At 32.7% G+C, this 12,094-nt stretch overlaps 1 protein-coding gene across 6 annotated transcripts in view; it reads right to left on the reverse strand.

Moving 5' to 3' along the window:
- Nucleotides 1-11,807, reverse strand: part of POSTN (periostin, osteoblast specific factor) — a 49,041-nt gene extending 37,234 nt beyond the window's left edge. For 3 of the 6 annotated variants that reach the window (XM_006761409.1, XM_006761407.2, XM_006761406.2), the window contains exons 1-9: nt 11,684-11,807; nt 10,332-10,430; nt 8,693-8,757; nt 6,870-7,027; nt 4,444-4,608; nt 3,282-3,428; nt 2,622-2,763; nt 1,294-1,506; nt 26-160 (exon numbers count right to left, since the gene is read on the reverse strand). In XM_006761409.1, coding sequence (XP_006761472.1) covers nt 26-160; nt 1,294-1,506; nt 2,622-2,763; nt 3,282-3,428; nt 4,444-4,608; nt 6,870-7,027; nt 8,693-8,757; nt 10,332-10,430; nt 11,684-11,802 — 1,243 coding nt within the window. In that variant the 5' untranslated portion in view covers nt 11,803-11,807. The remainder of the gene's footprint in view (nt 1-25; nt 161-1,293; nt 1,507-2,621; nt 2,764-3,281; nt 3,429-4,443; nt 4,609-6,869; nt 7,028-8,692; nt 8,758-10,331; nt 10,431-11,683) is intronic. The other 3 variants (XM_006761411.2, XM_006761410.2, XM_006761408.2) reach the window with 1 other exon arrangement.
- Nucleotides 11,808-12,094: the final 287 nt, after the last annotated feature.

The raw sequence follows: 12,094 nt of genomic DNA on the forward strand, positions 1-12,094 counted from the left end.
GGAATGACATTCCAGTAGTACATACCAGAAAATGCATTATTCACAGGTGCCAGCAAAGTATATTCTCCATCTGGCCTCAGAGCAGATGCCAAACCTAACTGGGCTATGAGGTCTGCAAAAGTGGTTTGTTGATTTCCAGCAAGCTCAATAACTTGTTTGGCTGTAAAATAAACCATCACAATTTCCAAAATGTCAGTGTTATCATCACCATAAAATTAGTAGGTTAATTATTGGCTGTTTTCTATAAGCTATTTGTTGCACTGACAATTTAATAAGACATCCTGCCTTTCTTTAGTAAGAATTCCAGCTTCCCTTTTAGGGAATTAATAACATCAAAACATTTTAGAAGGAAAATATCTTTCTGTCTTCTTGCTTTTAATGTTCTTTAATTCTCTATTGCTCACCTCTAGACTCTACTCTTTTTAAAAAATATATATTTTATTGATTGTTTACAGAGGGGAAGAGAGAGGGATAGAGAGTTAGAAACATCGAAGAGAGAGAAACATCAATCAGCTGCCTCCTGCACACCCCCTACTGGTGATGTGCTTACAAACAAGGTACATGCCCTCGACTGGAATGGAACCTGGGACCTTTCAGTCTGCAAACCTATGCTCTATCCACTGAGCCAAACCGGTTAGGGCTAGACTTTACTCTTGTGAGTACCATAGTTCTTTCATTTATTCAAAGATGATCATTTAGCTATATCTTTCCTTTGTGTTTTTAAGAAATATTTGACACTATAAGAACCCTTATAAGTATTAGGTATTAGAAATCCTAGAAACCCAAGTTTGCATGCATGGAGTGCCCATGACTCCACAGGTTAACTATTTAGCACTCAGTTCACTCACTATTTATTTTGTGTTTGTGTTTCACATGTCATTCCTTATCCTATCTAATAATAGACAAACAGGGTAACTGACCGTACCTTTGCTATGCTTCCCATGGGCTAATCAGCGAGATATGCATATGTAGGTGCGAGGCGGAGCGAAAACTGAAAGTGGGTCCAGCTGGAACAGCGAAGGTTTTGAAGGTGGCTCCCGCCAGAGCAGCGATCAAGGTTGCTATGGCCGGAGCAGCGAAGGCTTTGAAAGCAGCTCTGGCCGGACCGTATGCCTGGGTCCCCGGTGCCGAAGGAAAACCAGTGCAGGCAGCCAGGGGAAGGGAAAGCCTATTGCATGAATCTTTTCGTGCAACAGGCCTCTAGTACTACATATTCATCTTTCATGGACTTACTCTTGAGGCGTCATAATTGATAAACAATAATAATTAGAAGATTATGAAACTGTTACTCACCAGAATCAGGAATTAGGACCTGATCAATCAAATGAATAACACCATTGTTTGTCACAATATCTTTTTTGTTCACCATTTTTATTCCATTTACTGTTATGCTGTCACCATCACATCCTATCTCAATTGTGTTTCCTTCCAGAGTCTCAAAGACTGCTCCTCCTGTAATGGCCTCAGAACACTGGAGAGTGTTTAAAATGTGATATTTCATGAGAGCTGAAGGACAGAATAAAAAGAGAAAGTATTCATATCAAGGGAAATAGAATTTGACCCTTAAAAAACTTGTTTCACTATGAAACTAAGTATTTATAAGAAATATATATATCTTATCTAAAGATTAACTAAATGTTTTCAAAGTCTGTTGAAGTTCTTATAATTTTTTTCATCAACTATATAACAGACAAAGCTCAGCTCAGTAGGAAGAAGAAAAGAAGATAAGTTGCATGAAATAATTTGTATAATACTAACAAAATGTGTTGGATCAAGTCCCCACTATCATAAAAAAGCACTTTTTGATGTGAAAGCAAAAAAATAAATTTGTTCCATTCAGAAGGCCTGTAAAGTTATTTGTTAACTGATATTAGTCCCAAAACACATGAGCAGTATCTTGCATTAACCACTCATAACAGAATACCTGTACATAAATTTGTAAAGCAATTAATAGAAACTGAAGGCAAGACAAAGAATTCCCTAAAGACAACATATAGAAAGTATTTAAAGTAAAGATTATTTTTGAAGGATATCTCAAGGGATCAATGCTTCAACTATATTATTTTTATATCTGAATTTTCAAAATTCTAATTTTAAATTGTTTACATGTATTTTGGAAGAGGCTAAGTGAAATGTATTAGTCACAATGTAAAATCTATTTGAAAATAGAAAAGGAGACTGGAAAGAATACAAATTTTATACATCAATAAGTAATGGCCCAAGAGAACCATGCAATTTATTTAACTCAATCATATTTTTTAGCATAAGTTTATAATTAAGAACATTTAATAATATGTATATAATATTAAAATTTGATGGTTTAGGATACCTTTTCTATACTTGCTGATTCTTTTAATGTTGCTATTTACTTACTTGAAAATAGTACAAAAGTGTAATCTTTAGAATATTATTATTTTAATTACTTTAATTAGTAAATTAGTTATTAAATTACTCTGCATATGTTTTCAAAGACTTTGTTTTTTTAAGATTTTTATAGTTCACTTAAATTTTTTTCTTTGTCTTTGCTTATCAAAACTGATAACTTTAGCATGGCAATCTCTTTTTTGTATTTTCTTCTTGAAATTCTGGGAAGCTTCCCATATAGGAAAACATTTTTGTACCTTCAGAAGCCACTTTGTCTCCCATGATCCTTTCTAGGACACCTCGTGGAAGTTTCTCAAAGGCCTCATTGGTGGGGGCAAAGAGTGTGAAGTGACCATCTCTTCCAAGGGCTTCCAATATATCAGATGTGATGGCTGCTGCCTAAAACACAAATGTACTTTTTAGATGCTTGCACATTACAAATCCAAAAGAAAATTGCAAGACACTTAGCCTAGGCTGACAAGAATGAGCTCATTGTATAGAAAACTATAAAAGTTTGCTCTATAGTACTGTATAGAAACGTTATAGTACTTTTTGGCACACCAACTATGTCCTTTCCTTTTTTCAAGCTGTCTGTAAAAAATGACAATTCTGCCATTGTTTGTATGACTGTGGCAATATCCAGCAGTACATAAAATAACTAAGATGTACACATTGTAAATGTAATAAATATACTGCAGTCATGTAACTAATCATTTTCATCTATGTTGTCCACCTAAATATTATTTCATATGAGATGATTTATTCTATGTAAAATGAAAACTTTTCATTTCAAGAAATATATTTGTTGTCTTTCTGCCAGATTTGTTTAATAGCATTTTATTGTTTTTAGATTCCAACAGAGAAAGAGAAGGAATTTCAATGATCCATGACAATCTACTGTTGCTTCTTGTTCTTACCCTAAAAGATGAGAGGTCATCTTCTGCTTCAATGAAGTCTTGAATTGAGGTACCAATTTGTGTAAGGACACGGTCAATGACATGTACAACACCATTTGTTGCAATCTGGTTCCCATGGATGATTCGAGCACAATTAACAGTGACAACCTATAATTATTTGGGAAAATCAAAGTGCAAGAATCAGAGCTATCCATTGACTACTGAGACAGCAAGCTCATTCCCTATTTTTAATTTATACTAAGAAAGTTAACATAAAGAAAGATACATTCTGAATATAAATTCTGAAAATAAAAACTTGCATATTGCTATACATAAAAAAGAAATAAGACTTAACATATCATAAGATATAAAAAAAGCATTTTTTTCATTTGAATTATTACTTTAATTCTTTTTTTTCTTTTATAGATATAGTAATCAACTATTTCTAATGTAGAGCAATCTATAATAATAAAAGCATAATATGCTAATTAGACTGGACGTCCTTCTGGACATCCTTCTGTCCTTCTGGATGAAGCTGGGGCTGCGAGGGAAGCCCGGGTCCCAGGTGCCAGAGGGAAGCCGGTGCCAGCAGCTGAGGGAAAGAAGGCCTACTCTTGCATGAATTTTGTGCATCGGGCCTCTAAATAGTCCTAAAATAAATTCTAAGAGTGAAAAACAATTATTATATAAATATACTCAGTTTGATTCTAATAATGTCCTAAATATTTCCTCTTCAGTGATACTTTTTGACTCTGGAAATTTGACTGTTGAAAGAGTCCTATGAACTTGTAAGTTTTACGCAAAGACTCTTATCTAAATACGCAAGAACCTAACACAGTATAGTAGCCAGAGGCTGAATAAAGGGAATTCTCATTCCCTGATTATTCTTTGACACACTCTCTGATAAATTATTATTTATTATTTTTCTCTGATTACTATTTTTTTAAACTCATCAACTACTAAGATGTCCTCTTTTAGAACATCTAAGTCTATTGTTAATTTAATTTATTCCTCACAATCAGTCACTGAATCAATAATGTACCTGCCCTAAACATGGGGCAAAATCATGATATGGCACCTATATTTACTAACTTTTATTAGCTCTGTGAACATTATATAAATAGTACAGAAAAAATTAAGGGCAACATTACTTAGAAATGTACTGTTTACTAGTGAAACTTACCCCATTAGGATAATGGTTAATGAAAAGCCCCAAATTGTTATACATCGAAGGAACAATCATACCATTTTTTAAGTCTTTGGTTAATATTCGCTTATTAACCATGTGGCTATGTAAAGCATTCAATAATTCAACATTTACATTGCTCTCCAAACCTCTACGGATATCCTAGGAAAAATTAAAATTATAGAAGTTTATTTTATTGTGATTCATTACTAATATTCTTATAATTACACTATCACTCCTCTCATTAATTTATCTTTGCATTGTCCAGCTGAGCAAACCAAACTGTCATAAATAACTTATTTTATTATTTCAATTAATTAAGGAATTTTGTAAGTATAGGTATTCAGTTAAGGTCCTGAATCTGGTAGAGTGCTTGGGCATTTTTAGAGACAAAATATATTTTAACTGTATATATTGATAAAGTAAAGGCATACAGGGATATACAATTATCAGACATTTAAATTATTTTGAGTAGTAAAACAAAAACATTACATTGTATACAATATTTGAATTTAATAAATGATTTTATGTTTATTCAAAAACAAATTAAAAAAACAAATTTTAGAATTCAAACATTCTGTACCTTTTTATTCATCCAAAATTATATATGATATCATGGTGTACATGGTGCTATGGGAAGTACAATGATAGATACGGTGAAGTTTCTACTTTTAAGGTACTTATCACATAATAGCATGCAACAAAAAGCACAATAAGATAGAGGATAGAAGGTGGAAAAATATTTCAGTAATCAAATGAGGAAAGCCAGCTTTTCAAGGTTTGCAGATAGGCCTTGAAGGGTAGATAGGATAGAAATGGTGCAATGATCATTCTGAGTCAAGTTGATAAATATTAAGAGAGCAGAAATTATCTAGTGGGGTTAGCACATATTTGAGTTTCTCTGATAATATTAAGAAAAGTATGTGGGGCAATAACATATCAAACATTAATGCCTGAGTAAAGTGTAAATTAAACTGACAATGGGAAGCCACTGAAGATTTGTGGCATTGGATTATAATAATTAGAATGGGCCTTAGGAAGGTTAATGGGGTGGTATTGTACAGCAAACGTGAGGGTATTAAAAGTATGAAACATGGGATATGGGTTACTAACTAGTTTGTAAGAACTGGAGAGAAAAGAGGTAAGGATGACTTACAATATCCAAGTCTAAACACTGAAACTGCTACTGCCAATTGTGGAAAAAGAGAAAAACAATTGTTTATGGAGAGAAAAAAATGTATATGTTGTAGATACCTTTTGTTTAAAGATACAGATGATGTATCCAAAGAGCAATATTAAGATGTACATTAGAGCAAGTACAAGAAACATAGATATCATGTTATTTGCGCTAAAGTAATAGATGAAGTCATCAAAAGTGTATATAAAGAGGAAAGTCTACTGCATAGACTGTAATAACACCCATCCTTAAGGCAAGGAAGAAGAGGAGTCAGCAAAAGAAATGTGGTTAAAGACAACCAGAAGATAGAGTTCTATAATGCAAGCAATTAACCACAAAGTTACAAGATACTATCCAGAGGAATCTGCCTAAATTTTACCAAATATATATATATTTTTTTACTGTAGTAGCAATTATCAATTCATCAAGTAGAAAGTAGAAATACATTTTGATTCCAGTTTTACAGATTTGGGAACTGGGTCATAATTTGGTGTGTGTAAATCAGACTATTCACAAAATGTCTGAAAATCAAATGCATTGTTTACAACACTTCATTTAAATATTCATACATGTGTTTATAAATCTGTCAATCTCTAAATAGTTATATATATTTACATATACTCAAAATAATAAAATATATCTATAAAATATAATAAATTCAAAATTTCACTAAGCTTCTTACCTTTCTATTAGATAGATCAAAGTTACATATATTGCCCGGCTGGGTGTGGCTCAGTGGTTGAGGATCAACCCAGGAACCAAGAAGTTCCATTCCCAGTCAAGGCATATGCCTGAGTTGTGGCTTGATCCCCAATAGGGGGCATGCAGGAGGCAGCCAATTAATGATTCTCTCTCATTACTGATGTTTCCATCTCTCTCTGCCTCTCCCTTCCTCTCTGAAATCAATAAAAATATATTTAAATTTTTTTAAAATTACATATATTTTCTCACAACCAAAAAAGAAAGAGTAAAGGAGTAAAATAGAATAATAATAAGTGCTAGTTCAGTAGTCCATTTTTGGTTTGCCTTTTCTTTATTAAGCTATGAGGATGCTGGATTTTATATATGGATATATGAAAATGACTTATTCCTTACCCTCAATAACTTATCCTTTTATGTATCTTTATATATGTATAGTTGAAAGATATACTAGTAAACTTCTATTAATTTCCAAGTTAATAAAGCAATTAAAAATAAAATAATAATGACAACAAAAATAATTATATTTAAAAAAGTAATGAATTACAGAATCCAAGTTGTTCCAAGCTTCATTACTTGGTGCAAAGTAAGTGAATGATCCTTTTCCTTCGATCTCTTCTCTCAATTTTGAGACATCAGAATAGTGTTGTGTTGTGGTGGCTCCCACAATGCCCAGAGTACCATAAACATTGTCAATAGGCAAAACTGAAATAATAAAGAAATAAATAAGAATTTAGGATATTATTTCAAGGATATTATTTTATAAGCATTTAAACTTTACACTATTGGTAAGTTCCCCAATACATTGAATTGATAATTTTAGCAATAAAACTCTATTACTTATCAATTTTATATGAAAACTGCCTTTTGAGTGCTAAATAATAAAATACTATTGAAACCTATTATTTCATATACCCTTTGTGTATATACTTGTGACAAAATAATGAATTTTAAATAATCATTTTAGTTTAACATGTAGTCTGTTTAGGTGTCAATATTTCTATGTCAATAATAGCTCAATTATAATCATCAGTAAATATCTCTGATTATTTCATGGCAAAAGTGGTATTTTCTCTCATGTTGGCTTAAAGTTCTTAAATAGTATGTTATTGTTATGTATAGAAATATAATTTTGATAGATTTGGGTACTTAAAAGAAATATACAGACCTGCTTCTTTTAATCACCAAAAAAGAAATAGATCAAAGTATCTTACATGTTCAGAATAGCTCTCTTGGACTTCCAGAAGAAAGATTAATATATCAATATCAAACTTAAGCTTGGTGCAGAAACTTATTTTTTATAATTCTATCATATTTGAAAATTAGTCTACTTTGGACAATCTCATTGGATAAATGATTATTAAAGCTGTGATTATAATAAGGTGATATAATTAATATATTAAGCATAAAATCAGGATTTAAAAATACTCCAACAAGATGGAGAAAATGAGTCAAAATTAACAGATTAAATATAGCAGGGTTCCATGCAAGTTCTATGCTTAAGTTAAAAACAAAAATCTTGAGAATGACCTGATTGGATAGTGTTCATATAAACAAGGCCTGTAATAAATTTTAATTGATTTGCAAATTCAATATGAGTTAATGATATGACACGGTAACCAATTACATTAACACAAGTGTAGGGGCACCCAAAAGTGAGATATTTGTCTTGATAGTCTCTCAGCTTCTTGAAACCACTTGAATTGTAAACACCAGTCTGGGATCAAAATCAGAAAATAGATGACTGGACTGGGGTTTTTTTTATGAGTCGGTGTATGTGATGGTGAGACATCCAAAGTCTATGCAACATTAGAGGAAGTAGGGTTGGCTCCCACTTCCCCCAGAAAAGAGAAGATTCTGTTGGAGAAGAGAGGGTAGCTGGAGAAATGTTGTGATGGTTGGTGCTGAATATCAGAATAGCTACCATTTCAAAGAGGAAATTGATTAACTGTTTTTTTCCTCTAGTAGACAGAGTTTTAGGTAACCAACTTTCAATATGAGGAATATTATAAGACCAGAGCTGTCCAATTAGAAAAAAAAGTTGCCTTTCTAAATAGCTACATGTTTCTAGACAAGTTCAAAGAAATAGATTTTTAGAGGAAATTTTTGTTCATGAAGGAAACTTAAAATAATTTAAGTGTCTGTTGCATTGTACAGCATTCAGTGTATCCAAAGCACATTGTAATATTTTACCACCATGATAAATTAGTGATTAACACAAATATATGGGGGCATAGTTAGGAAGTATAAACACACACACACACACACACACACACACACACACACACACTTGACTTCTCTACAAGCTACTTCAACCTTTTTCTTCAAACAATACAAATTTCTCATTTAATTCAGTAACTAAAATTTTACCTGCTGGGCAGCCTTTCACTCCTTCCATTCTCGTATAACCAGGGCAACATTCATATAGCACAGTCCTGTGCATTGGAAGAAAATCAATATTAAAATGGGAACTACATAGAATACATTTTGACATAAATTTTGTAAAGCATATGCTATGAAATTTTTAGAATCCAGAAATCAATCATTTGTTTATTTTTGACACTAAGGTATTTATATTAGTTTGAGGATATAGTAAAGATTTTCCCTAAATATGTCAGAAAACAGGTCCTTTCTATTATACTTAGTGTGTATTCCAAATATGCCTCATGATAATCAAGAATATAAAGAACAAAGATTTTGAATCTAGAGCCTTGGAGTTTCCAGCTGGGGCCTGGCCTGCATCATGGCCAAGATCATTATCACTACTGATTTGTAATTGTAATTGTAAATGTGTGAATGACTCACAAGTCTACCAAATGTCTGCAAACTAACAGAAATAATGTTTTAGTCAAAAAGTAAGTCTGGGTGAGGGGCTGAGGGCCATTTTCAGGCTGGCCAAGCCCCCCAGAAACTGAAGCTCCCAGCCTCTACTTTTTTTCTTTCTTTTTTAAATTCTGGGATTTATTTACCTTCTATAATTGAAATTTTGTAGCCTTGAGAGGAGCTCAGAGCTGGCCAGGACAGGTGAGAGGGAAGCCTCCTACTCGCTCCAGCTCTGTGGCCACAGCCAGCTGAAAGCAAGTATCTGGGGTTTATTTACCTTCTATAATTGAAACTTTGTTGCTTTGAGTGGAGCTCAGAGCCAGGCCACGGCAAGCGGGAAGCTTGGCTTCCTCCATCATTGAGGCAACCAAGCCTCCTGCTTGCTCCAGCTCCGTGGCTGCTGGCTGCCATCTTGGTTGGGTTAATTTGCATATAGTCGCTCTGATTGGCTGGTGGGCATGGCTTAAGGTGTAGCTAAGGTATGGTCAATTTGCATGTTTGTCTTTTATTAGTGTAGATTAAACCAATAGGCAGGTTTATCAAGCAATAAAACATGCTTTCCAATTTTAAGTTAATCAGTGAAAAATATAACTAAAAGAGCAATTGTCTTTTGGACTATAGTGGTGGACTTTTTGTCTATAGTGGTGGGCTGGGAATCTGGTGGTTTGGAATTAAATGAAGAGTTGAAATATTCAAATCCTTTTAACTTTAGCTTTGATAAAAACTCTGAGGTCAGTTAGAGTACTTTAGATAATTTCCAAATAACTGTAGGTAAGCATTAATTTGTGACTCAAAACCCCTAATATGTCAGGTCATTTTGCTCTTCTAGCCCATTTTTTAAACAAAAAATCCGGGGCATAAAGGTTAAATGACTTGCCTAAGAGAAAAGAGGGAGTAAAAATTACATAGCCAACCTCTCACACAGATTCTATACCAAATCATATTGCCATGTGACTTGCCTCCTTTGAACCTATATGAAACATAGGTTCAGGAATGAGAATTCCACTAGTATATGGAGAAATACAGGGAGAATTTCTTCATTCATGTATGTGATCCGTTCCTTTTTTAGGAAGCTCACAATTTGGGAGAGGTTTTTCAAGAAAAATGGAGGAGGTATGCCCAAGGAAAGACAGACATCACGGTGTTGTCTTTGGAGCTGGCACTTTAAGAAAAAGATGAGACTTACGTTTTCTTTCCACAGATGGCACCTTGATACCAGTTTCTACAAGTGCTGAAGTATTTCTTTTTGGTGCCTAAAATCTGTTGAAGGGCACAGACATTTGGGCTTGAAAGAGAGAAGAAAAGAAGGAGAATTGTCATAAAGACATTTACCTGTAGTTTTTTTTTTTAAAAAATCTACCAGTAAAATGGTTACAAAAAGAGTTAACAGGTGGATTTGATTTTTAAGGATGTAATTAAAGTCTTGCACAAACCTGAATTTTATTCAATCTTACTGAATCATTGGAAAAACTAAAATCTATGTGAAAGAGAAATGATATATCTCTGAGAATAAAATGTCAGTGTACCAAAAGTTAATCTAATAGCATTATAAAAGCAGTATTAAGTTTAATGTAATTTTGTTTTCACATATCTCATTACTTTTAATTGTAAATAATCCATTGACTCTTTTTAAGCTAAACACGTGATCAATTTGAGTATAGGGGAGCCTTTAGGGCTCCCTGAAATAATGAGAGACTACAGAATAAAAGATACAAGTTTTACTATGTTCACAGACACTATATTCTGCAAATTTCTAGGTAAGCCATCATAAAATGAAATGAGGGCTAGAATTAACATTAAATAATATTGCTGCACAAAGGAAAATTTATTTCTTTGAATTGAGATAATAGATTAGAATATCTTTTGCAATATTTTAAGTGTTTTTCTCTCTTAAATAGATGGAAGTCTTATTTGCACTGTAAGGCATGGAGCTTTTGAGCATTATGAAAATCCCTCTAAGACACAGGAAGAAGTGCCAAGATTCTTTTCAAAAAAATTCTAAATGGTTGGTTAAGATATTAAATTATGACATAACTTTCAAAATGCTAACTTGTAGCTGAATTTATTCTAAGAAATATAAATTGTCTGGTAATTTTACTGAATCTAATATTTAAAAGCATCTTAAATGCTTCAAAAAATTCAGGGACCTTGTTACATTACCCATTATTTAATTTTTATACAAAACTTAAAAATTTCCCTAACATCATGTGAGATATTTCATAGCTGTTTACATAATGAAAATCTCTAACCACAGATTCTTTAACTTTGAAAATCTTATGCCAGATTTTTGGAAGAAAATAAAAACACAAATAAATGACATCATAAAGAAATGCCCTGTTAAATTAGATTCAAATTATATAACATTTCATAAAAAGCAATTATACACAGTTATTTTGAAAGTAATTCTTAACATTTAAAACATAAAATTACAGACTACTCATTTTTTTCTTATTACTTTGTAATAAGTAGAAAAAATATACATCATTGTACATACAATAAGTTAAGGTGGGGGTGGGGGGTGGTTATAACTTGACTTACCCCTGATCTCGGCCTCTGATACGGCTATGAGCCAAAATTTTGTCATAATGACCATTGGCATTTGCAGGGTTAACAACAACCAGCAAGAGAGGAGAAAATATGGATAAGAAAGGAATCATCTTTAGCCTCTCCGTTGCAGTTCGTCCAGGAAGAGAACTGGTAGTAGGCTTTGGAGAGCTCAGAGTTTATATACATGCCAGAGTTGTGGGAGGGAGAACTGTATCAACTTTGGGAATCTGCAAAACACATCAGCAGCTTCAAATTGCTAGCTAAAATCCACTTTTGTTAGTTAGTTTTCCTGAACACATTGAGCCTCATTTTTACTCATATGAAGATTTTTGTTTTTATATTATTTATATTTCTCTTTATTTTTAATATCTGGCTCATTTCATGTTCATATTTCCATTTTAT

The sequence above is a fragment of the Myotis davidii genome, unplaced genomic scaffold (genome assembly GCF_000327345.1).
Source record: "Myotis davidii unplaced genomic scaffold, ASM32734v1 scaffold318, whole genome shotgun sequence".
Classification (NCBI taxonomy): domain Eukaryota; kingdom Metazoa; phylum Chordata; class Mammalia; order Chiroptera; family Vespertilionidae; genus Myotis; species Myotis davidii.